This window comes from Microtus oregoni, unplaced genomic scaffold, assembly GCF_018167655.1.
Source record: "Microtus oregoni isolate MIOR12 unplaced genomic scaffold, Mior012 000010F_ref0000083, whole genome shotgun sequence".
In the NCBI taxonomy this organism is placed as follows: domain Eukaryota; kingdom Metazoa; phylum Chordata; class Mammalia; order Rodentia; family Cricetidae; genus Microtus; species Microtus oregoni.
In genome coordinates this window covers 42,915,354-42,942,057 of record NW_024543069.1, presented here as the reverse complement: position 1 = coordinate 42,942,057, position 26,704 = coordinate 42,915,354, and the positions used below count along the sequence as shown (strand labels likewise).

Sequence of the window (26,704 nt, the reverse complement as noted above, 5' to 3'; positions counted from 1 at the left end):
ATTCTATTAAAATAAAACTAACCAACCTCTTGGAATAATCCTAACAAAGGAAGCGACAGATCTCTACAATACCCAAGAAGACATTTTTATTGTTAAGACACCCTCATGATTGGGAGATGGGACATGAATAGTGACACTTTACATTCTTTTCCATTCCTTACACAGACTATAAGCGGTTTTAGTAGGTGATATGGACTCAGCTTGCTTCTTCAGTGTACGGTTTAATAGGAATGGCTACCTACACTCTAGTTCCCTGTGAACTTTGTGCCACAGAGTGAGCCATTTCCACAGAGATCCTTGATCATTTGTAGCCACACATAGGAGCCACGACTAATCTGGTTCCATTTTTCAACAATTTGGCCCTTCCTTCCTTCCTTCCTTCCTTCCTTCCTTCCTTCCTTCCCTTCACAAGACGATATCTCTTAGACGCAGGGCCTACAGGCCAACACCTACCTACCACTCTTTTGCAGAGCAATAGTTGTTCATACTATTGCTTTACTGTATACAAATGACACAGTCCACAAGGATCAAGGATTCAGTCTTCTGAAGATGCTGAATTATGTTAACCTGGGCTAGGTAGTAGGTACAGGGGCACTGTCCCAGCCTCAGGATGTCCTGTCCAGAGGATGGGCACATATGTAGGCTCGCTTCTCAAGGATCTGCTGAGACACTTTCTTAACCTGCTCATCCAGGTTTTCTGGAGAATCTATAAGAGAAGAAAGGAGTATAGGTAATCCTTTTTGTAACATGGTAATACAAAGAGGTTCAAGGAGTGTGTTTCTACCTAAGTTAGTTCCCCATTAGACTAACTGTAACCAAAGACCCAGGTCTTATGTGAGAAGACCCTACTTGTTAACTGGCTCCTAGAAAGGTCATTCTCTACGCTCCACAGTATATCACAGTCCTGCAAGCCATGTAGGCCCCGGGGCTGGCTCTACAGCTTCAGTAACGGTTGTAATGGCCCTCTCCACTTTAACTGGCAACAGGGCTAGGCTCTTCAGACTGTCATGCCAAGGTAAACCTGGTCGTATTTCAAAACAAGGACAAGCAGTTACTAAAGAGAAAAAGCATTTCAAATGAGAAGTAACCTGTCTTCCAGGGCCAAGACTTCTAGAGAAGACATTGCAAGTCTGTAAATCATTTTGGCTAGAGTCTATGGCTAAAGAGACGAGGAAAGAAGGCCAACTCCTTCTTTCAGGATCTCTCCTAAACAGACACAAGCATATCCTACATAGGAGGCCTTAGTATGTAGGGATGTACTTGATCTAGCAAGCCCTCTATTGTGAGCCCAAACCACTTTCCTTGCAGCAAGCTTTGAGAGGAAATAAAGCACCAAGAGCTATCAACGCTGGCTGGACTGGGCGCCTGCTTTCCCACAGGCCATCTCACTCACACTTGTCCAGCTGAGACAGGCTGAAGAGATTCTGGTAATACGCTTCCACACAGAACATGTTGGCCAACAGAACCTAGAGAACCAAAGTCAGAAGGGACAGCAACTGAGAGCCCCGAAGTTGACCTTTAAACTCAAAAAAATCCAGCCTATTGCCACACCAGGTGTGATACCCGGTGTGCAAAAACGCCTGGCTCAGAAGTTACATAGCACCATGACCCAAACACAACCTGACCAGGAGCAAGCTCCTTGGGGTCTCTGAGATGGTTTCTGTCTCTGGGAAGTGTGCACCCATGGGCTATTTAGAATAATGTGTGTCAAGAGCCTGGCAAACAGGAGTTGCTAGTGACCAACTTGCTTCCTCCTGCAGGGTGAGGAAAAAGTGTAGTACAGGGAATGAGGGTGGGCTTGTCACTCACTTGCCTCCTGTCCGAGACTAAGGGCCAGGATCAGGAGCAGCAATGACATGGCCACAGCACAGCAAACGCATCCACCCACCTCTGCAACTCCTCCTTGGGGCTGGAGGCTCAGCCTCTCTAGTGCAGGACTCCCCAACAAGCCACACTACCCAACTTCTCCCTCCAGGCTTCATTAAAGCACAGTAGATAAAGGGCCTGCCCCTGTAGCCACAACCCTGGCAAACTCATTAAGGTTTTTCTTTACTATTTCCTGTGTAAGGCTGTGCAACTTACCTCATGGTCGTGATTCGGGAGCCCAGTTCGGATGGAGCGGCTAGCCCGTGACAACACGGCCGTCATAGCATACAGGTTGATGAGGATGTTGGCCACCCGCTTCAGCACCAGCTGCTCCTCTACAACGGTCTGGGGACAGAGGTGCGGAGTGGTGACCAATGACGTTTTCCCTTCTCTATACTTGGGCACACGTCAAGGCTTAAACAGGTCTCAGAAACCTGTCTGGAGCTTAGTGCACTCAACGTCACCTTAAGCAAGACTCCCCACAGACATTAGCTCCTTGAGTTCAGCCTCAGGTAGGTGGGCCCTCCAGGTATTCCAGAGAGGCACTCTTTGGTTGGAAGGTACTTAGAACACTGTGAATAATTCACTCAGCAGAACCCCTCCACGGGCAGTGCTGGCCAGCAGGTTCCATGTTCTAGGCCTGGACTCACAGGTGGGCAATGAGCCCAAAGTGGATCCATGGCTACTGACCGCATAGGAGTATAAGTAGGGGAGGCAGTATCCTGATGTGGGATTCCCCTCTGAATGCTGTAAATATGTTTTATTACCATTGGCTAATAAAGAAGCTGCTTTGGGCCTGTGGCAGGGCAGAATACAGTAAGGCTTAGGGAAAACTAAACTGAATGCTGGGAGAAAGAAGGTGGAGTCAGAGAGGTGCCAAAGGAGACAGATGCCAAAACTTTACCGTTAGGCCACAACCTTGTAGTAATACACAGAATAAAAGGAATGGGTTAATTTAAGATTTAATAGCTAGCTAGCAATATGCTTAAGTGATTAGTCAAGCAGTGTTGTAATTAATATAGTTTCTGTGTGATTATTTCAGGTATGGGGCCCAAGAAAGAACAAGCAGCCTCTGTCTACAGTATCCCATGCCCAGGCAGGACCCACTTACCTTTCCAAAACGGAGTAACAGGGTTTCAACAGTCCGACCAAAGTAATACACATTTTCCTCAAGCTTGTTGGCACTGTCCTGTCAGTGAAGAAGACAGACTTAGCATCTCTACCCATGATGTTCCACTTGACCCACCTAGTATTTAGTCTGGAGGTCCAGTGAAGGGCAGAGAAGGAGTGGGGCACCTGAGTGTACCAACTGTCCTGGAGGATCCCAGATGCTAGCCACAGCCTTCTGGATTGGGAATACCTGGCAGGAGGGGACCCAAATGTGAAGTACAGGCGCTGGGCATACTTACTCCAAGACTGGGATGTACAACGCCAGGTTTGCTTGACAGTCCCAGGTCCACGGTTCTGCTCAGCGAGTCCCGAAGCCTTCGACCAATTGTCTCCATGACTGTGGTCACATTGCCTCTTTTAAGCTCTCTGCAGGAAGTTCACATTCTCATGATTTAAGACTCTACAGCTTGTTTTCACTGACCAACAGTATGGCACCATGGAACTCTGGGCTTTTCTATAGCTGAGCATGTGGGCTCCACGCAGGGTGGCTTTCTCCTCCTGGCAGGGGGTAGCTTTTGTATGACCAGCTTTCAAACAGTAAAGTAGTCTACAAAGTCCTATTAGCAGCCTGTATGTGGGTTCCAGCAGGGGTAGAGGGGCAGAGAAGAGAAACTAGTCTCAAACTTGCAACCTGTTAGTGGGGCACCTCTCACTCCTTAGCTTCTGGATGTCTCAGCAGTCCAGTCAACATAATAAACATTTCCAAACACCAGGTACCTTCCAGTGTGGGAGAGGAACATTTGCAAGGGAGGGATGATAGAATTTAATGTGCCTGGAGGACAATGTGACTCCAAAGGCAATGAGAACAATTTGGGCAGGTTGCCCTTCCTGTTGCTTTTGGTGAGGGGGAAGTTAGAGGTGTTGCCTTCCGGACCCTGTCACCACTGTGCAAATGACACTGTACTTGCTTGTGCCAGCTCTGCAGTGAGTCTATGTGCAGGCTGCACCCCCCACCCACTGTTCCAAGACTGGGCAGTCTTTTCTCTGGCCTCTGCTGACAGGTAGGGACCATTAACAGATGGGAAAATAGCACATACTTGATCCTTGAGGTCAGGATGCGTCCAGCATGCTGCAGGCCTGTCAGGGCAATGAACAACCGAAGAATCTCATTGGTTCCCTGCAGCCAGAAGTGTAAAGGTCAAAGCAGTCCAGCAGTGCAGTCTGTGACTGGACAGATCCAGCCACTACCTACTGTCCAGATGGTAGAGGCTGCCACTGAAGCAGCTTGGGAACAAGGCACAGAAGCAGGCTGTGGCTTGGTGTGAGGCAACACACGGGAAGGGTAGTTAGGCTGACCAGAGGGTATGGCCTCCCACTGGGACGCTTTCCTCACAGCTGTCCTGCATAGTCCACACCTTTTTCTAGGTCCCAGAAACCTTATTAAAACTGAAGCCAGGTTTCCCTGGGCAATGAAGGGATGTGATGACCACACAAAATGTGGAATAGATAACCCCTGGCTCTGAGGGTTATCTTAGACCAGAATCCTTGGGGAAGCTACAGACAGCTGAGCAGTAGTAGCTTGAAGCTCCTCAGGGGAACACACACACACACACACACACACACACACACACACACAATGCTTCTCCATGCAAGAACAGTACCCACCAGCTACTAGGCTTCTAATACAATTCTACTATAGAACAGGAAGCTGTAGGCTTCACAGCCCAGCACCATCCTGTAGTTGGACTGGCACCAAGGAGAGAGAAGTTTCCCTGGGAGGAAAAGCTGGGCACGGAGGCTCTCGTGGTTCTTGCTCCCAGCTCTGAACAAAGTCTGCCTCACATTAAAACTTCCTCGCCCTTCTATAAATTATGGCCCCAAGAGCAAACCCTGCTGGACCACACCACCTTGCCAGGAACTCTGAGGAATCCAGGCCCCTCCCTGCAGGAAGGGCCAATAGAGAGGCAACCTCCAGACAAAATGACTTAGACAAGCCTGGCTCTTGGAGGAGCCAACCCTTCTGCTAATAGACTTTGGCTGATAAGGCAGAGATGTTGACTGGGCCCACGACCAGGGAGACCTCCTACTGGAGCCAACAGGAGTCAGCTTAGCTTCAGCCCACTGAGTGAAAGCACAGCCTAGACAGTGGGACGGAAGCAGAGCGGGAGCTGGGACTGGAGCCCTGCCCTGGCAGGACTACAGCAGTCACTGGGAAGCTACGGGCCCAGTGGAAAAGGCCTTCAGGAGCGCGTTCTGAAGGGGCTGCTGGGCTCTCTCGGCCTGACCCCCTCTACAAAGCCAGAGAGGGTGGAAGCACTGGTGTGTGGTTGAGGGTTCAGCCAGAGGTCAGCCTGCTATGTCATTTTAGGTCATTTCTGGGGACTTAGCAATCTCTCAGGGCTAGAAAGGCTGAGAGGAGCACAGGGTATCACTAAGGGGTGCACAGGGAAGCAGGGTCAGCAGGGATACTCACCTCAAAAATGAGAAGGATGCGGGCATCCCGCAGCATGCGCTCATAGGGGTAGTCCTTCATGTAGCCCGAGCCCCCAAGGATCTGCAGAGCTTCACTCACACACTGCCAGGCAGCCTCGGAGCTGAACACCTGCCCAGACCCAGACAAGGTTAGAGCCTGGTCGGACTGCTCCACAACCAAGGCATCCCCTTGGGTCCTCTCAGAGCAAAACCTAAGTTCTGGGGAGCTGAAGTCCAGAATACAGTTGGAGAACGTGTAGAAAACCTGAGCTTGGAGATGAGTGGTTCAGAGGAACTTTCCACGTAAGCACAGGCAAGTTCTTTCGCCTTCTTGGACCAGTGACCAGCCTGCATGCTCCATCCCCAACATAACTTGTCATGCCTCTTGTGCCAACTCCTGTGCTTTGTAATTCACCCAGATTTCCCCTTCTTAGGCAGTGCGGCCACTGTTGTCACCCTCATGGGCTTCCATTTTGCTCTCCTGGCCACTGTCTACTGAACATTCTATGGATAGAGAAACTCAGCTCTAGGTTAGCATGTGGAAGAGGTCAGTTCTTGGGCACCAGCTGGACCACAGCAGACTCCCCAGTGCCCATTTCTCTGGGCTGTCACATCTTCTGGCATTTCTCTTAGGAATTCAAGTCCAGAGGCCAATTTAAGGTGGGGTCGTCACCTGTATTATAGCTGGGAAAAGACCCTTTCTCAACCCGACCTTCTAGTCCATTCCCATTCCTTTAAGTCAGCTGCCAATTCTTAGAAATACTTTCTACCTCAGAATCACTCAGTACCACAGCCAACCTGCAGTCTAGAGATCTTTCCTAAGATCCAGAGGACAAGAGCAACTAAGAAATGGAACACCTACCTAACAAAGACAAGACCAGATGCCAACACCTACAATTACCTCAACTATCATTACTACAAATGCCTAGACACCAGGACAAAAATGGAAACATTAATAGTCAAGACAATGTGATCCCTCCAGAACCCATACCCTTGCTACAGTAGACTCTGTGAAATTCTACACAGCTGCAGCATAAGACAAGAACGTTAAAGAGGACACGAATAAACCCCTAACGGAGTCTGTGAAAACACAAAGAGTAGAATGAAATAATGAAAACAGCTCAAGACATGAAAGCAGAAACAGAACCACTAAAGAAAACCCAAACTGAAATAAACTGGAAATGGACAATCTAGGAAGTCAGACAAAACCTCAGATCAACCTCACTAACAGAGTACGAGGTAAGGAGGAGAAAATATCAGGTGTTGAAGGCAACGTAGAAGAAATGGACAAAGAAAATGTTAAATGTAAAAAATCAGTCACAAAGTATCCAGGAAATCTGGGACACCATGAAAAGACCAAATTTACAAATAATAGGAATAGAAGAAGGAGAAGAAACCCAGGTCTAAGACACAGAAAATATTGTCAACAAAACAGAAGAAAATTTCCTCAATCTCAAAACAAGAACCCCAAATAGAAGCAGCAGCAAATTGGTATCTACATACAAATATATTTGTGCTTATTCTATAAGAATTTTTACTGTTTATCTTGATTATACCTTGATATTATAAAACTAATAAGAAGTGACATGTTATTTTAGGCATTGTAAGTTTTAGCATCATTAGCTTTCTCAGTAATTTTATGTTGGTGATTTTATTACCTCCACTGTATAGATAAGAATGGAGGCCAAGAGATACTAAGTGAATTGTTCTAGGTGACATGGTTAGGAACTAGCAAACTCAGGATTTGAGTCCAGGCGCCAATGCTTACTTCTGCTGTTTTGCAGGTAATGGCCAACTTGTGCTTTTCCCAGGTCTTCCTGACTTTAACACTTTAAGTACCCATATCCTTGGAAACTGCCCAGTTTAGGAAACCCAAGATGGCTGATCTCTTTGTCCTTTCAGCTCCATGGTAAGCAACTTAGTAAATAAAGCCCCAATTACCTTTTACTGCGGATTATCCAGCTCACTGATTGTTAATTAGAAGGGGGGTAGTTGGGCAATGTGAAGACAGCGAGAGACCCTGCAGCAATCAGCCCTAAATGCCTTTACCATTGCTGCACTCTTAAGGCTCAGTGATGGATGGATGCAGAGGGGAGGTGGAAAGATTAGAAGAACCAGGGGTAATAGATGACTGTAAGGAAAGAGTTTCCAGACACAATAGGACTAATACACATATAAACTCAGAGACTATGACAGCAGACACAAGACCTACACACGTTCATGCCAGACAAAATCCCAACAAGAAGAAAGGGAAGTGGGTGCAGAGTCCCGCCCCTAGCCAAGAAGCAACTGATTGCTGCTGGGAGAGGAGGAATCAGTTTTCCTCAATGGAACGACACTGGCGCAGCATCCACTCTCCACCCAAACCCTGTGCTCAGTAGGTGGACAACACAAACCAGGCTCCGTGGGGAGAGAAAGAACATGAAGTTGAGTGGGTAGGGAAGTGGGGGAGGATCTAGGGGGATTTGAAGGAAAGTATATGATCAAAATAGGTTATATGAAATTCTCAAAAAATAAATTAAAAAATACTTAAAAAAAACAGAACAAAGCTAGAGGGTTGTGAAAATGAACTTACAGGTTCTTACTCTTAAAGTAAGCATATGAAAAAACTCTGTGGAGCCGAGGGAGACAGTTCCAGCTGACAGTGATGGCCCAAAGACAATGCATCTAGTAGTAAGGTGGCTGAACAGAAGAGCGGGAAGCACCCAATGGCAGAGGTAAAGACGGTGACTGCTGTATGCTGTGGACCAGGTTCTGTCACTTGTGATCCCAGATTTGCCTGTTTAACCCTTAGGTATCCAACCAAAGCAGTACCAATGATACCCCACCCTGTTAACTGACAAAGTTAGACCCAGAGGTGAAGCTAGGAGAATCCTTATTGCAGCAAAGGAAGGAGCCACCTTGAAAAGGGATGGTTTGAGGAAGCCCCAGAACAGGGGTTAGAAACGTGGGCCCGTCCTGAACACCAAAGCATTTTCTACTTGCAATGTTTCTAGACCCTCTTAAGATAGAAAAACAACATTCAAGGAACTCAGGACTTGGCCCTTTTACACACCAAAGAAATACAATTCTTGTAACCAGTGCCTTCTTTTTACCTCATTAAACATGTTATTAACAAAGTTCTGACCAAGAAGAAAGGCTATTAAATCTGAAAAAATGTCATTTCTCCCCAGGGGAGCCCAGTTAATTTACATGGATATAGTTTTGACATCTGTGTCTTCTGTTGCTACGACTAGGATCAATCAGTAAAAATGGGCACAATCCACAGTGGGAAACACTGAGTCCTGCAGACTCACACTAAATGGGCACAATCTACCGTGGGAAACACTGAGCTCTCTGCAGACTCACACTAAATGGGCACAATCCACAGTGGGAAACACTGAGCTGCCTGCAGACTCACACTAAATGGGCACAATCCACAGTGGGAAACACTGAGCTCTCTGCAGACTCACACTCGGCTTCACTTCTCCCAACCTCACCCTAGGGCCCTACTAACCTGGGAAGCTGCATATGTGCAAATACTAAGTCAAGTCGCTCTCTCACTTAACAGGAGGAGGAAGATGGTCAACAATGCCACGGATCAGAAAGGCTGCATCTCCCCCAAGTGCTAGCTCTAGTTGAGCTGGGCTTACCTTCACCATGGCTGCCTCGATGGAGCAGTCGGGAAACCCTGGCTGGTCTAGCATCCCCGCGGTGAGGTAGGCCATGCTCTCCATTACATATGCCTTCTGAGCCATTAGCGCAAACTTTTCCTGAAATGTTCAGAAAAACAAAGTCAAGAAGCAATTTTCACGTGCATAGGCTTATATCTCCTAACTCTTCTCCCAAGAAGCAAATTTCATCAGAAGCCTTGATGTCCCAGTGGCAATAATGCCTTGTATAGATTTCATCCTATGTCCCTGCCCATAGGCATAGCACAGGGAACCAGAAACTGAAAACCTCTTTACCTGAATCAAACCAAATTCGCTGAGATTCCGACTGAACTGCTTCCGTGTACAGGCATACTCGGCAGTCAGTTCTGAAGAGGAAAAGAGTTGTCGAAAGAGACAAAAAACACAAAACAAACATAAAAAAAGGTTTTTGAATTCTGGAAAGTATTTCCTAAGACCAGCATTTCTGGTTCCCACTTTCTGGTTGGAGGGGGCATTCTTGGTCCTCATGGGCCTATAGGCAGCAGGCAGGAGGGTAAGAGCAGAGAAGGCTGAGTCAGTTGTGAGGGTGTGGGGGGAGACACTCATCTCCCTTAACATACCACCCTCCTCACAGAAACACCAGAGATACAAAGAGGAAGGCTGCAGGCATCGGGTGTAAGCCAGGTGCACAGGGCATCCAAGAAAGATGCGAAGAGGGCCCACAGACACTCAACCACAACGTGACGGGTACCTTCACGTCAGAGCTCTGGCTGGGGTCTCAATGTGCACAGCTGTTTATAGTGCCAGGTTCTCAGAGCCTCAGAGGGACACTCAGCCTACTACCCCGGCACCAGTACTTCTTGCTCTGCCTGCCTACAACTTGTTTCCAAATTTGCCCTCTGGTGTGAACCAGTAGCAGCTGGTCTCCAATTGTTCATGCACTCACATGTTTCCAGCCTGTGAGAACTCTCACTGATGAGAGCCACAGAGCATGCTGAACGAGTAGGCTCAGCATGAGCGTAACAGGTAGGTTTGCCTTTGGGTCATGATGCATGGGCCTGTGGAAAGCACCGCCCTCTCTGGGCCTCAGTTCTCTACTAACCAAATAGAGGGAGGAGTCCAAATGTGTGCCTACATTGTTGTAAACTCTAACAGTCACAAAACACACAGGGTTGTGCTTGCTTCCAGGACTTCCCAGCCCACATCTATGCCCAATGAGCCATGGGGCTCTGGTGAGATCAGAGCTAATGTTTTCTTAGTGCTTGGCTCAAGGACTGGCATTCATTCAACAGCCATGTTTGTCATGGATAGAGTAGCAACACTTTATGCTTCTGACAGAATGCCTGACTAGTGTGTAAATAAAGCAGAGGAATATTGAAATATACTAGCCTCTGGGGAAGGAGTACATTTGGTCTAAATCAAAGGCCATATGCCAAACTTAAGCTGTCTATCCAAATGGCCTACCTCAGCCTTGCCTACCCAGAAGAAACGACAGAGACTTTGTTGGTATGCAGTTGGTGCTGCAAAGGGTTCCCGCTCCTGACTTACCTACTATGGAGATTAATCTTCGGTGTTAACCTGATTGGCTTTAGAAGCACGAATCACGATACTAGGAGACAGCTCTGGGCATTGTTTGTGAGGGATTTCCAGAGATGCTTAACTGGGGTGGGAAGAACCACCCTGAATATGGGCAGTATCAGCCCATAAGCTGAGCTTCAGGACTGAGGAAGAAAGGAGGAAGCCATGGGAGCACGCATCTATTCTTCCTGCTTCCCAACTTCCCACGTGGTCAACTGCTTCCCATTCCAGCAGCCACAGCTAGAGATGTCCTAGCCACACCTTCCTTGCAAGATGGACCAGGCATTCCAACTGTGAGCCAAAATTACCCACCCTAAGGTTGTTTCTGTAAAGTATTTTGTCACAGCATGAGTTAAGTAACTATTCACCTACCAATCAGCTTCTTGAGCATCCCAGACACAGCACTGCCCATGCTGAATCGCCCGCTGTTGAGGATGTTCATAGCTACCTGCAGGGAGGGCAGACAAGGTTCAGAGGCACTGAAGGAGGCCGAGGGAGCCAGCCATACCATCTTGTGTTCAGAAAGCAAAGGCAAGTGTCTACAGAATTCTATGCCAGCATCCAGACCAAGTTAATCCCTCTGCCTGTTTCCAGGGCAGACACAAGCAGTACTGGAGGCTTAGTTACTGTTGTACTTTCCCATCAACATCACTGGCCTCGCTCTGACCATAGAAAACATCATTGCTCACACTCTAAATGCACCTGTCAGAACTCCTCGTCCACGGGCAGACACAGAAACCCAGACTGATGTAAGTATGCCGCAAGCAGCAAGAACTTTCCAGCTGTGCTTTGAGGTCAACACCCACATTTTACAGATGAAGCAGGTGTCTGTGTTCAGAGCAGAGCTGTGACTTTCTCAGGACACAGAGATGACCCTGGTGACTGCAGCCAGGAGCCTATGACACTGGCTGATGCCTCCTCCCCTGCCCTTCATTCTATCTGATCCAGTACAGTGAACAGGTGCGCAGCTCTGGTTCACATGCTGTGCCACCTCATCCGGAGTCACGGGGTCTCCTCACCAACCAGAGAGCTCTCAAGGGAAGAAACTGAGTGAAGCCACAGGCTTCGTTCTAAAAATGGGCAACAGCACAAGAGCTGGGGAAGATGGGGACCCTTGGACACTGTAGGCACCATGGGAAGAGGTCTTCAAAGACCCACTGTAGTCTCCATACATCCAGCAATTCTGATACTACAGTTACACACAAAGGGATTGCGAACATATTTTCCAAACACAAACTTGAAGATGAAAGCTCACAATACAATAGTGCTAACCCCAAAGCGACAACAATTCAGCCTAATGAAGCCATGAGTAAGATGTGGTTTACTCAGCCATAGATGGTTATTCACCCACAAAAAGGAAGGAAATGCGGACTCATGCTGTGACATGGAGATGGCTTGAGAATATGCTGCGAAAGCAGCCACAAAACACCTCACGCTGTGTACGATTCCAGCCGTACGAAATGCTCCTCATCCACAACCCAAAGAAGAACAGAAGGAAACAGCAGTTGCCAAAAGATGGGGGTAGAACTGGAAGCATGGCATGAGAAGTACAACAGACAATATATTAAAAATGATAGGCCTGTGTATTTAAAATGGCAAATTAAATGTCACATAAAACACTTCTCAATAAAATATAAATCTGGGGCTGGAGAGATGGCTCAGGAGCTAAGACCACTTGCTGCTCTTGAAGAGTACTCAGGTTCAGTTCTCAGCACCCACAGGGTGGCTTATAACAGCCTGTGGCTCCAGTTCTAGGGGATCAGAAACCTTCTGGTCCCTGCAGGTACCAGGCACACATGCAATTCACATACACAAATGTAGACACTCACATACAAACATAAAATAGAAATAAACAAGTCCAACTGAATAGGTTGTACACGCCTTTCGCCTCAGGACTAGGGAGGCAGAGGCAGGTGGATTTCTGGCCAGTGTAGTCTACAGTGAGTTCCAGGCCAGTTGGAACTACATGGTGAGACTCTAATCACAGGAAAATAAATCTTTAAAATATAAACCTGACTATAAGAGGAAAAGCTTAGGGAGGAAGTTAAGACCCAGGGTGCTAGTTTCTTGGAACCTGGACTTCTGTTTTTCACACTTACTAGGGAAGGGAAATCCATTCCTCACACAGGAAAAAGATAAAGATTCCTCATCCTAGCGAGACCCCTCCTCTAGGAGCAAGCCACTCCTCCGGTCTCTACAGTGCTGATGTCCTAAGAGACACACACACACAGTCACAGATAAAGCACAGGCTCACGTGCTAGGGAAAACAGAGCAGAACACGAGACTCACACGTGAAAAGACACAGCACTCACCTGAGACTGGCCTTCAACTCACCTTAAAGCCACCTCCAACTTCTCCAAGGACATTTTCCACAGGCACTCTGGTGTTTTCAAAATGGACTTCACAAGCTAAAACACATGGAATTGAAAGATGGTGACTAATACATGCAAACCAGTGAGCTCCTGACCCATAGGCCTGTGACTAAGTCACTCTCTTAGCATCCTGAAGAACAGGGAAAAAAGGCCACATTCCTGCCTTCACGGAGCTCATTCTTTGGCCAGAAAGACACTCTATAAATCTATAAAGGCAAGAACGTGGTCGCATGATCAGTGCTATGATGAAATAAACAAGCCAGGAGTTAGGTTGTTTGTGTAGCAGAACATGCAGGCAGTGCTGCAGGGACTATTGTGCAAGGGCACTGTCCCAACCCTGCCTCACCCCGTGAGCCTCACTGTGTCACTCACAGGGACCAGTGGAAATAAACAGCACAGCACAGAGAGACGGGGCTGCAAGGGCGGCTATCATTCTTTGAAAGGCTATGCCAGACTTTTCTAAGGTAACATTTAACAAAAGCTGAGAGGACCAAAACAGTCAAAGACAGAAAGGCAAATAGAGCACACCAGCATTTCTTCCAACCCAGATTCAACAGGATTCTTGTTCCCTATATTTAACACAGCCATACCCCTGTATATGGGGTAGCATCATCCCAGCTTGGTGCGGTGCTAGCAGATGGAATGAAGCTAGTCATATGTGTGCAGGCACACAGAAATCTAAACCAATTCATCAGCACCCTTCAGACCAAAGCATCCACCAAAGAAATAAAATCCTACAGCTGCAAGCTAAATCCTGAAGCGTCTGACAGACAGGGCCACTGTAGCCAGGGACCACCAGCAATCCTGAAAGAAACACAGGCTCCACTGGTCCCTGTGAGTGACACAGTGAGGTTCACGGGGTGAGGCAGGGTTGGGACAGTGCCCTTGCACAATAGTCCCTGCAGTACCGCCTGCATGTTCTGCTACACAAACAACCTAACTCCTGGCTGGTTAAACCAGAGAGAGAGAGAGAGAGAGAGAGAGAGAGAGAGACTGACTAAGAATACGGAAGGTCAGGGTTCAAGGGACAATCAGGCCAAGTGCCATAAGCTGACCTGATGATTTTCACTCAGCTGTTGCTCTGGCAAAGTATGGAGATGAAATGCCCACAAGACATGACCTCTCTGTCTGCTGGTCATACTGAAGGGCTGGCTACATGGGTTAGAGGATCTGGCCATTCTTTGCAAGAATACTCTACTGGGTTCGGGGAAGATTTTTGACCTCATCTTATGTTCCTGGACCCTCTTTTGGGGTCCTGCCTGTTGTTGTGGCACCAGCTTCCCAGCTGTCAACAGGGAAGTGACACTGTTAAAATGCTCAGCTCCTCAGACACAGGGCACACAAATGTGGGCCTTGATGTGCCAGGAACACAGTCCCTTGTAGGGTGGCCACTCTGAAACTGTACCACGAGAACAGTTTAAGAATGCCGTGGCCGTACTGGGTGAATGGAGCAACAAACAGGACACCAGCCTCCACTGAAGCAACGGCTGACCAGGGAAGGAAAGGCAGGTCTGCATGGAAGGAAGAGAGAGGAAGGGATCCCAGGAAAAGAGATGGTTGGCCTGCCAGAAGATGTTTATTCCAAACACCGTGGTTGTGTGACATCCACTACTGTGCCATCAAGGCTGAGATTCCAACCAACTTCACTCACCTAGAATCAACAGTGCTGAACGCACCAAGGAGCATAGGCTGTGACTGCATTCTTTTTGATTATGCGGACATGCTTAACCGAAACCACAAGCAATGAGATGTCATTTTCTGTTATCGTTATCAGAGTGGACAGTGAACGTGTCTCTCGGGTCTGTCACACTCGTGCACACGCCTGTCTGCCACACTTACTGTTGGAGCCTCGAATGCCTAATTTCTCTTCAGGTTTCCCATTAGTGATTCCACCAAAGTCTCTTTCTACTATGAACGCAGTGATTTTGTCTTTTATCGAACCATCAGAATCAACCACCTGAGTTTTTGCAAATACAGTAAAAATACTGGCCAGTCCTCCATTGGTAATCCAAACCTGAGGAAAAACAGAAGATCCTTAGAGACACCCCTCAGCTCCACCCACCCAGTGAATTTCAGGTCAACATGCAGATGTTCCGCATCAGGGAAGACAGGGAGGAAAGCCCCATATAAGCCAAGCCTGTGTGAATGGGCACAGGAGCAGACGCGGCTTAGGTCTCTCCAGGGCAGGGATGCTCTCAGGAACCAGGGCAGGGCAGGGCTGGAGCATAGCTAACGTCACTAAGATGGCCTCTGAGCTCCACTAAGACCCGACCACTGACAGACTTAAAGAAGGAACCTTTTCATCACTGCTGCACAAACACAAGCGTACAAGTTTTATGTACTGTATCTACTTATCAGCCAAAGGAGCGAAAGTGGGGATGAGGAGAGAGTGCTCTATGGACTGCAATGGACGGGAATTATTTACTTTTAGTAAGAGATGAGCAGGAAATCTGAACGCTAACTAGGTAAGAGGCCATTGCTATCCTTTCCCACAACTGCTAATGGCATTTCAGTGTTCTATCTTTAAGCAGTCCTTGATGAAATCTCGCAGCTCCCACCCAGAGGTGCTGCTGCCAGCAGAGGAAGGACTGCCAGCCGGGAGTGTGCACTCCTCCTGCGGGTGCCAGGGCCATGAGTGCACCGCACTACATTTACATCTTTGAAATTGTGTGGAACCAGAACTGAAAATCAACACACGAGAGCAGCTGTGAGCATAGAATCAAGGAGACTATGGAGTCAGACGGCCTTGCTCCAGTCCTGACCCGCCACTGAGGGTCTTGACCAGCCACTCAGCGGTGCCTCGGCTGTTCAGATAAAGGAGCAGCACACGGCCAGTGTGATGTCCAGAAGATGGACACGCAGAGTCAGTGGCCTGCTAGAGCAGACAGGGCACTGAGGTCATGGCTATACCTTGGAGCCATTGAGGACAAAGTACTTCTTATCTTCACTTAACGTAGCTCTGGTCTGGATGGAGGCAGCATCACTCCCACTGCAAAGACAGAGCTATGTGACCGAGGGGAACAATACTGCAAGTAAGATTAAAATACTTCTGAGGGCTTGGAAATAAGACAGGCCTTTAAAACACCGAGTCAGACCAAAAAAACCCATGTCTGTTCCACTTGCGCTCTGATGCTTGAACAAGAAACATGGTCAGAGTCTGGAAGCAGAAGGGAACATTCCAGTAAAACTTGTACCAATGAGATCTGTGTGGACAACAAGTAAAAGAGCAGTAGTGGAGACAGGCTGGGCGGAAGCCCCACACGGAAATGGGCTCCACAAGGGCTTTGCAGAGTCTCTGTGTGGGTTCGGCCACAGCAGGAGGAAGCCTGTTCAGGATTTCAGGTGAAGGGAAACACGATTAAACAGGGCCCCGCTGGACTTGTAACAGAATCTGAGTCTTGCCCAGGCCTGCTTCGTCCTTGCTGTGTGACCCTTGACTGGTTACAACTTCTCTGAGCTTCAGCTCCTAATCTGGAAATGTGGACTTGCCATCCACCCCATGTGCTCTGAAAGACTCACTCAAGTTTGAATGAGGCTTGTGAGCCACAAACACTGACTTAGTAGATGCTGTAGGAATCCATCTGTAAGTCTCAATGGGCCAGAGAGAAGATTGCTATCCTATCAATAGTTGTTGACTCTGAAGGCTGCAGAGAGAAGGAAATACAAACCAGCCACTCCACACAAGTTCCATGTCCCAGGGACCTTTGATGGTGCCAAGTACACAGGTGACATTTTGAGGAGACAGACCTGGCTGGCTCTGTTAGGCAAAAGGCTGCGATGTGTTCCCCAGATGCCAGTTTGGGCAAATACTTGGCCTTCTGTTCCTCAGTGCCAACCAAGATGATCCCCTAAAAGAAACACACAGACCAACTGAAGTTGAGAGTGAGGTGTCTTTAAGGGCAGCCCCTCTGTTGACAATATTTACTTCACTCAAGAGAAAACAGTATGAGTTCAGAGGCAGCAGCCTCAGATGCTGCTTAGAAGGCCAACATGCTGAGGAAAGGCCCACTACGTATGCACAAGGTCCAGCCACAGTGGTAGCTCTGGAGCCAACACCTAGGATTCTCATCCCTGCGTACCTCAGGGCAATCCTGGGAGACCATGGGTGAGGTATGACTTACAAGCTGAGGACTTCTCCTTTATGGACAGGCAGGTTTGGATGATGGAATGTGAATACAGGGGGTGCTAGAACTTCACCCAGTATGGGAATGTACAGTTTCAAAGCTGTGCTCTTCAACTCCAACCCTGTTGCTAAATCACTGCAGTCTGGACACCTAATCTTGGGCTGCAAAGCTGAACGCCGAGTCCATTTAACTGTCTTTCACCTGTGTACAGCAGAACTGCCCCGGATAATGGGAAACCTTGAGGACTGTGTGCCCTTGAAGCTGTCCCTCGCACCACCATGTTTTATTTCGGGGAGCAGGCAGGGTGTGTGCAGACAGGACAGGAAAAGGTGCATTTCCAAAGACAGCACGAGCCTGTCTCATGTGCAAGTGCAGCCGGGCTTCTCCGCTAGACCCTGAGCGATCAAACCCATTTATGTCACAGGAGCAGTCCCCTGTCTTCTACTTCCCCCAGAAAGCCAAACATAGGACCTCAGACAACTGACCTTGAGGCCAATAGCCTGGTGTGCCGCCAGGGTCACGGTGATGGAGCCGTCCATGCTGATGATCTCCCCAAGCCGGGCATACATGGTGTTGGAGAGGCCTAGGCCACCTAAGGAAGACAGACCAGTCTAGCTGACTCTCCAACTGGGGAAAGGGATTTATTTTATTTTTCTAATTTTAAAGTAACAGCAGAAACTTTAAAAGAAAATTAAAAAACAAAAAGTAGCACAAGGAAACTATCCTCTATAATCTTATCCAGAGTATCTCTGTATACATCTTTAGATTTCTGAGGCAAGAAAACATATATGAAGCTGAGTTGTTAATATAGACATCTACACAAACAGTAAGCCACTGAGTATGTCGCAAACCCCTTCTACCAAAAGACATTTACAATCCAGGTGGCTCCAGATCAAGGCTCTTCTGCTGCGGCACTGCAACATTTGAAATAGCGTTCATCTTCTGCAGTGCAAACCATCCCTGCATTACACTTGAGATAGTGTTCATCTTCTGCTGTGCAAACCATCCCCTGCATTGCACTACATTGAGCAACACTTGAGATAGTGTTCATTTTCTGCTGTGCAAACCATCCCTGCATTGCCCTATGTTGAGCAACTTTCTGTTTTCCATCCACAGGATGTCATATCAAATCTCCCTATGTCCACAGCGTCCAAACCGATAATGTGCCTTGACATTGCCAATGCTTCCTGAAGTATAAAACTGGTCTTCTCTGGGAATTGCCGCCCTAGCACTAAAAGACAAAGGGTCTAAAAACATCAATGAACTTATAGACTTTACATTTACTCTTCACATTCCAGAGGTGTCCACATCCACTTTACAGAAGTAAGACCCACAGTTCTCAGGACAGTAACTAGCCAAGCCATCTAGTGAGGATAAGAGTGCACAGCCCCCCATGCCTCCACACCCAGGTGGGCTACCTCCGCAGCTGTGGAAATATCTTGATGATGTCAGGCCTCCATGCATTCCCACTTCCTGATCCTCCAGCCACAACCACCCGCCCTTCCCCATCTTTTTTTGATCAAACACTTGTTTTTCCTTCTTTAACAAAGCGAGACTGCGGTCCTCTCACCTTCTTTCTACTCTACTAATTGATGTGGCTGTACACGATGGTGACATCTGTCCCTTGGGAACACAGCCCTGATGCCCACTGGATGAGTTGCCTCTCTAATGGCTTCATGTAGAGGCCAAGCGAGCTATTTCTGTGAAGAAGCAGGGTGCTGATGCCATAGATGTAGGGCTGGCTGCACTGGGCACTGGGCATACTTTAGGCAGTCTGCAGACAGTAGCTTCCACATACTTGGTAATGTGCTTGAGAAATGTTAAGGTTTCAAGGAAGGCACATTAGTTAACAGTTTTAACCCATCACTCAACCAGGTTAACAAGGTTAAGATGCCAAGGCAGGCAATTAGGCACCACCCTTATTTCCTTGGACTTTCACTTGTGTCTCAGCTTGGACCAGCTCCAGATTCGGCACGACTATGGACCTATTCTGTATACTTGAGGGCCCACCCTCTGCTGTAGAAGGGGGTTTACACATTAGTATCTGGGGACACAATAGGGAAGGAACTAGAAGACCAAGAATGCAGTGTAAACCTCAGTAATGGCATCATTAGTTGTGATCTGGGAAATATGCCAAATAGCACATCTCCAAACAAGCAGCCCAGAGCCGGGAAAGCAGTCCAACTCAGAAGGTTTCCCGGCGTACTATTTCTACACCTCAAGGACCTTTCAGGTGCCATACCTGGAGGTTGCAGGCACGTGAAAGCTGTAAAACCACAGCTTTACACATCGTTCAGCACTCAAGTCCATGGAAGACTGCATTTAAAGAAAGGCCACCGTGAGAAGCTCTTGCTGAAAGGCCTTTGTCCTAACTTACCATATTCTTCTGGGACCTGTATCCCAAAAAGTCCCAGGCTCTTCAATTTTTCTAAGGTGTCAACTGGAATTTTTCCCTCCTGGTCAATTTTTCGAGAGTCCACTGAGAAAAACAAATATCTTAATTAAGCAAGAAAAAAAATAAGCTATGTTCATATAAACAGAAGTATACAGAGTGGTTCTGTATAGTATACCAATATCAGGGGCAGAAAACGTCAGCAATCTGAAGTGGTTGGTGTCATGCCATCAAGCTCATAAGAACTGTGTTAAGTCACTGGTGCTGAGTGAGTCTTTCTCCTGACCTGGGTGTGAGTGACCAGGGTCATGTGAAACAGCAGTGTAGCATGACACAGATTCCTGGAGTGTTTTATTATGGCTCAACTCATCTGTTAACTTAGCAGAGTTTGGAGTTACTTAGAAATTAAATCTCTGGGTGTGTCTCTGAGGAAGTTTCCAGAATGTTTAACTGAGGAGGGAAGACCCTCCCCTGTGGGCAGCGCCATTCCATAGGCTACAGTTCTGGGTTATATTAAAAGGGGAGACAAGAAGGCAAGCTGAGTACCAGCTCAGAACCATCTGTTCTCCTGGTCCTGACTGGGTGTGAGATGGAGCAGTCACAAAGATCTGCTTCTGTCACCAGACTTTCAGCTCCATGAACTACAGTCTCAGAACATGAGCCAAAATAACCCCTTCTTCCCTAAGTTGCTTCTTCCAGGCAGTTTCGTTACAGTGATGAAAGAAATAAGTAATGAAATGTTTCAAGAGGTTGTGGAAGCTAGGTAACATGAGGTCATAAAAGAAGGCATGAGAATCCTCACAATCTAACTGTATCTGTACCTTCATGACTGCACACACACAACAGCACGTACGATAACACATACACATGCACCAGTACATGTTGGTCAGCTGGCTTGTAGTGATATCAGTATCCTGTCTGTGTGTTACATGAGTTATCCAGGATGTTACCCTGGAAGAAACCAGAAGAGCATAAAGTCTCCAAGAAAGTGCTGGACCACAGATCATGATGATTCATAAAACACCCAGTACAAAGATCTAGACTTAACCTTACAAATATGCCATCTTAGACAGCCTTTACCACAGTATGTGATTAGCAAGTCTGACCTACCTGGCCTCAGATACATTCATCTTTTCTAGTTCTCACTTTTAGCATGTCATACACAAGTGTTAGCCTGCAGCAGGGTAGAAACATTTCAAAGAAGTTCCTTACCACAGAAACTGTGTGATTCCTGAATTTTCTATTATAAATGGAAACTTTTTTTTTTTTTTTGGTTTTTTGAGACAGGGTTTCTCTGTAGTTTTTGGTTCCTGTCCAGGAACTAGCTCTTGTAGACCAGGCTGGCCTTGAACTCACAGAGACCCACCTGCCTCTGCCTCTGCTGGGATTACAGGCGTGTGCCACCACCGCCCAGTGAGTAGGAACTATTTTTAACTTAATAACAACAACACCAAGGTGCTTCTAATGTAAGCAATCCAATTAGCCACATACTGGAAATGGCAATGATAAAGAAAACCATACAAACCTTCTTCAGTAAAGAATCTTTCCAGTGGTCCCACAAACTGATTGATTTCATTAAGCTCATCCTGACTAACTTCGGGAAAGGGGAAGACTCCTTTCTGAAAAGGGAAAAACAAGTATGACAGTCACAGAGGATTCCCAGCCCCTCTCACTGCAAGCACACTGGATTCCCAGCCCCTCTCACTGCAGTCACACTGGATTCCCAGCCCCTCTCACTGCAGTCACACTGGATTCCCAGCCCCCTCACGGCAGCCACACTGGATTCCCAGCCCCTCTCACTACAGTCACACTGGATTCCCAGCCCCTCCTCACTACAGTCACACTGGATTCCCAGCCCCTCTCACTACAGTCACACTGGATTCCCAGCCCCTCTCACTATAGTCACACTGGATTCCCAGCCCCTCACAGCAGTCACACTGGATTCCCAGCCCCTCTCACTGCAGTCACACTGGATGTCCAGCCCCTCTCATTGCAAGCACACTGGATTCCCAGCCCCTCACGGCAGTCACACTGGATTCCCAGCCCCTCTCACGGCAGCCACACTGGATGTCCAGCCCTCTCACTGCAGTCACACTGGATTCCCAGCCCCCTCACGGCAGCCACACTGGATTCCCAGCCCCTCTCACTGCAGTCACAGTGGATTCCCAGCCCCTCTCACTGCAGTCACACTGGATTCCCAGCCCCTCTCACTGCAGTCACACTGGATGTCCAGCCCTCTCACTGCAGTCACACTGGATGTCCAGCCCCTCTCACTGCAGTCACACTGGATGTCCAGCCCTCTCACTGCAGTCACACTGGATGTCCAGCCCTCTCACTGCAGTCACACTGGATGTCCAGCCCTCTCACTGCAGTCACACTGGATGTCCAGCCCTCTCACTGCAGTCACACTGGATGTCCAGCCCTCTCACTGCAGTCACACTGGATTCCCAGCCCCTCTCACTGCAGTCACACTGGATGTCCAGCCCTCTCACTGCAGTCACACTGGATGTCCAGCCCCTCTCACTGCAGTGCCTAGCAGAAGGGAGGGAAATATGCTGTCTTCCACACCGGGTCCCAGGAGAGAAGCAGAAAAAACTCATATGACACTTCAGGCATGGGGTTTATGTCTAAGACTATTTGCATCGATTTTTCCTCCGCATGCAGGTGGGTTGAATCCTCATTTTCAAGTTTCTTCATCAATAACAAAGGTGGAGAGTGTCCCCATAAACAAGAAGCCTGGGACTTCCATTTAGATCCCCTGTTGTTTACTAATTTTGAGGTCAGTTTCCAGTAGCAATTCCATTTTCTCACCAACAATGTGCAGGTCACATTTCCTCAAGATTCCTTTGAGAATCTTGTACAAAACAATAGATGAGCAGATTCTTCAAAAAAACGGACATTAGTCTTCGTGTGAGCTCGAAAGCTCCCCATAGTAAGAGCATATTCCAATCACCATATATGGCCCCCTTGAGCAGCTCTTTCCTATGTTTTGGATATTGGTTCCCTGTGTTGAACACGTGAGGTAGCAGGATCACAGGACAAGAACTCAACCTGAGCTTAGCCACTCTTTACATGTGGCTAAGATCTGAGCAACTTTCATGTCCTCTATTAGTGCGGTTTCTCCTACATTACACACAATCCTGTTCATCAGAGAAAGTAGCTGTAAGAGACAGAAAGGACATACTTGGGCCATGAAGTAACCATGTCTGTGTGAGACTCCAGCTCTTCTCATGATCACTCTCTTTATCTTAGTTATGGTTTCTATTGCTCTGAAGAGACACCATGACCAAGTCAATTCTTACAAGGAAAACAATTAATTGAGTTGGAGACTTACAGTTCTGAGGTTCAGTCCACTATCATCACGGCGGGGAGCATGGCAGTGTGTGGGCCGTCATGGTGCTGGCTACACCATGATCAGAAGGCAACAGGAAGTGGACTGTCACACTGGGTGGTATCTTGAGCATATATGAGACCTCAAGCCCTCCTTCACAGTGGCACATTTCCTCCAACAAGGCCACACCTCCTAATAGTGCCACAACCTCCGGGGGCCATCTTCTTTCAAAGAATCACACTTTTCTCCTGAAGAATGACATGACTTCTACTAGCCAGGGTCCCCTGCTGGCCTGTGAAATCACCCTACATGGCTTGAGGGCCTGTGACCATTTGAGGTCCAATCATCCCTACAGTTGCTTGATATGGGATGTTGATTTGGACCCAGAGCTGCTCAACAGGGACAGGTCACAAGTTTCCAGGTTCAGGAGTCTCCCACCTCTTTGGCTCCCCTCATCACAGGGGAGCCCTCACTCTTCCCTGCCTGCTACCCTATTACTCAAGTGCTCGATTCTCCACATGAGCAATGCTCCAGAATCTATTTGTGCTTCTCTGGCCAAGGACAAAAGGCTAGTTGGTCTCTATTCTATTAAAGGAATATGCTGCTACCCACCACTGTCAAGGTCGACTCAAAGGGAAACATGGCTCCTCTCATCTGTCTGCAGCTCTCGGAACATGGCTGCCAACTCCTAGGAGTGCAGAAGCTCAAACCATCACCTTCACAACCCAACTGGTCACTTAGTCTTGGTCAAATGGCTGTGTGAGAGGAAGGTGATTCTGATTTCCAGTAGTCCAGGCAAGAACAGAATATCTGGCAGGTAGCTGGTCTCCAGACATAATTAAAGTGCTAAAAACTTCAGGGGTCAAGGCACGGTGACGCACACCTTTAATCCCAACACTCAGAAGGTAGAGCAGGCGAACTCCTATGAGTTCAAGACCACTCTGGTCTACATAGTGCATCTTAGGCCAGCCAGGGCTACACGACAAGACCCCGTCTCAACAACAAAACCAAACAAAACAACCTCCTCAAAACAAAACAAAACAAAAAAAACCAACAAAACCCAAACAAACAACATAAAAATAAAACTTCATGGGGAGATGATGGGAGTCAGGAGGAAAGCATCCACTAGTAACCAGAGACGAAACTGAAAGAGGGACACCATGGGAGGGGAGCTTAACTTCAATCCATATTTTTCAAGTCATCTTTCAAGTCCGTAAAGCAACAGAACCTGTTATTCAAGTGTTTCTACTGTAGAAGTCAATTACAAAAGCCAAGCAGCTGTAACTAATGCTAATGTCACATAAACCTCACCCATTCAACCTTCGGCTTGATCCTGTGGCAGTCATTGGCATGGGTAACTAGGACACTTTCCCTTCCCCCACCCCCGAGGCTCTAAAGTATCACAGACACTGTCAAATCAAGGCCCAGACATGCTTTGAGAACTGTGTTTGACAGATCCAGGAAGGAGCAGTGAAGTCGGGTTCGGAATAAAACTTGAAGTTAGACAAAGAAAGATTTACTTATAGGATTCAATGAGGACTATGACAATAAGAAGAATCAGGGTGTCACTGGAGAATGTGTCAAATCAGAGCCTTCATTATTACAGTAAATAGGCTTCTGGAAAAAGCAAGAGTGTGGGGGGGACCCAGGGGAGAATTTTTATACATGCTTATCAAAGATGCTTATTACACATCTAAGAGGAGAGTTTGGGTTAAGGGAAGAACTCTTAAGTGGAAAACTAAATTTGAACCATAATAATAGAGGTGGATTTAAAGCTAGGACACTGAATTAGTTCACAAAGGGACTGGTTGTAAATGAAAAGAAAGAACATGGACTTGAACTTTAGAAAACTTCCTGTTTGCTAGGTGTGGCATACGACTGCAATCTAGCACTCAGGAAGGAAGGCAGAGGTAGAAGGATCTTGAGTTCCAGCAAAACCTTGTCAAAACAAGCAATCAACACAACCACTACCTCTACATAAAAAAAAAGGAGAACAAAACAAACAACAAAAAAACCTTGACTTCATCTGGGCTCCCAGAGACACTGGCCAACGTCTACAGAGTAAGAAGCCAGAGAACTAACAAAAGGAGATAAAGGAGAAAATGGTTTCTCAGAAGCCTGAAGTGTGATCAGAACAAGCATTGAGCACTTCCCTGCATCAGATACCAATGGTGGGTTGGGTGGGAATAGGAATGACAAGCAATTACTTAGATCCGGCGATGTTGAGATGGCTATTGGCTGTTGGGACAAAGCTTGAAGGCACAGGTTCAAGAAGCAGCATTATCCTTGAATAAGTGAGAAAGCTGAGCTCTAATGGCCAGGCCAGCTTTTGCTAGGGGTAGACAGTTCACTAAAGTAGTAGGGTGTTGATGACACCAGGGAGGACAGCTACCCGTTGGGATTCTCATCAACTACATAAATGTAAAACTGGAAGCAAAGCCGATGTGATGGGGGAGGGGATTTAAAGATTAAAAGAGGGTAGGCGATGACCCTTTCTTTCCCATGCCTTTGAAAGGCACGAGAATCCAAGACACATCACCTTCCGTCACAAGTTGTGGGAAAAATGGTTCCCTCACTTCAACGTTAGCTTTGAACTTTGTGGCAGGGCAGCCACTCCCAGTCCGTGTCTTAGATTCTGCTGTAATACAGTCAGTCAGTCAATGTGAGAAGACTGTTCTAAAGAGAACATAGTTAAAAGAAGCGAACTCAAATTTGTTGACAATCCTTCTCACTCTCAAGGTGAAGGCCTGAAGGTTGCTACAAGCTGGGCTGTGGAGCTCTGCAAAGGGAAAGAAACCTGGGGGAAAGTTTCGAAGCTGAAGGGAAGCCACAGAAGCGGCACTGACTGCGTTGTTTAGAAATCACATTTCCAGACAGAAAAAGATGTCTTCGTAATCACCTCTTCCAGGAGTCCAGACATTTCCTTGACAAGGAATAGCTAGAAAGGCGGGTGTGATGGCACACGACTGCACACCAATACTCTGGAGACTGAGGCAGGAGAATCACGAATTCAAGGCATGCCTGGTGTACGGAATGAGTCCAGAGTCAGCCTGGGCTAATACTTACTGAGATCCTGCCTCAAAACAAAAACCTCGGCGACCCGATCAAAGGCCCATATCCCCGAGCTCAGCCTCTCAGGTGTTTGTCTTTTAAGCACTCCGGCCGGGTACCAACGAAAGGCGGAAGAAGAGGACGAGGGCAGCCAGGACTTGCCGTACCTGCTCGATGTTGCCCAGGAAGAGCTCCTTGGCGAAGGAGCAGCTCCGCAGACTGGTGTGCAGCGGGCGGTGCGTCGCCGTGAAGACCCTGGGCACCCGGGAAGCTCGCGCTGCAGTCGCCGCCGCGGCCATAGCCGCTGCCCGACGAGAGAAGAGCCGGCAGCCAGACATGCTTCTCTTCACACCAAACTTCAGATCACCGTAAGTCTCGCCGCCGCGCCTCCTGATGACGCAATTACCCCGGCCGAAAAGCCCTCCGGAACCGGAAGCTAGTCTGCGCTGTCTGAGGACGCACGCACTGCACCATCTGAAGATGACCCCGAGGCTCTGAGGAGGAAACCTTTACTAAAGCTGTTGGACAGTTTGGTCCGGAATGTGTTTATGAGCTGTCTTCTGCGTGAAGCACTGCTGTATGTAATTTCTAAGTATGTAATTTAAAAATTGTAATTTCTTTTAATCATCCAAACAGGTTTCCCAAGAAGAAAACGAAAATACTCAGAAGTCAAGTTGCTAAAACCATCTGGGCTCCCAAACACGGGAGCCTGTGTGCTCATTCTCATCACGTCCCTTAAGTAGAAGAATTGATTTAGGCAAATAGACTTAGAAACA

At 47.6% G+C, this 26,704-nt stretch overlaps 1 protein-coding gene across 1 annotated transcript; it reads right to left on the bottom strand.

The window, feature by feature from the left end:
* Positions 1-64: 64 nt before the first annotated feature.
* Acad9 (acyl-CoA dehydrogenase family member 9) lies at positions 65-26,339 on the bottom strand. Its single transcript, XM_041659522.1, has 18 exons — positions 26,096-26,339; positions 21,072-21,165; positions 19,532-19,633; positions 17,640-17,746; positions 16,778-16,878; positions 15,941-16,019; positions 14,870-15,044; positions 12,993-13,066; positions 11,031-11,106; positions 9,396-9,466; positions 9,081-9,200; positions 5,450-5,578; positions 4,074-4,153; positions 3,276-3,402; positions 2,978-3,055; positions 2,083-2,211; positions 1,394-1,466; positions 65-706 (listed from the first exon to the last, which is right to left on the bottom strand). Exons 1-18 carry the CDS (start codon positions 26,264-26,266, stop codon positions 606-608), a joined length of 1,887 nt encoding a protein of 628 aa, XP_041515456.1. The 5' UTR covers positions 26,267-26,339; the 3' UTR covers positions 65-605.
* Between the last annotated feature and the right edge of the window lie 365 nt (positions 26,340-26,704).

What these genes read in the sequence shown, in the direction of transcription:
- Acad9 (XM_041659522.1), bottom strand. Translation starts at nt 26,266, where the DNA reads ATGTCTGGCTGCCGGCTCTTCTCTCGTCGGGCAGCGGCTATGGCCGCG. An exon ending in TCCTGGGCAACATCGAGCAG is followed by an intron (nt 21,166 to 26,095) that starts GTACGGCAAGTC and finishes TTCCCTTTTCAG; the next exon opens with AAAGGAGTCTTCCCCTTTCC. An exon ending in AAGTTGGAGGTGGCTTTAAG is followed by an intron (nt 11,107 to 12,992) that starts GTGAGTTGAAGG and finishes CCCTCCCTGCAG; the next exon opens with GTAGCTATGAACATCCTCAA.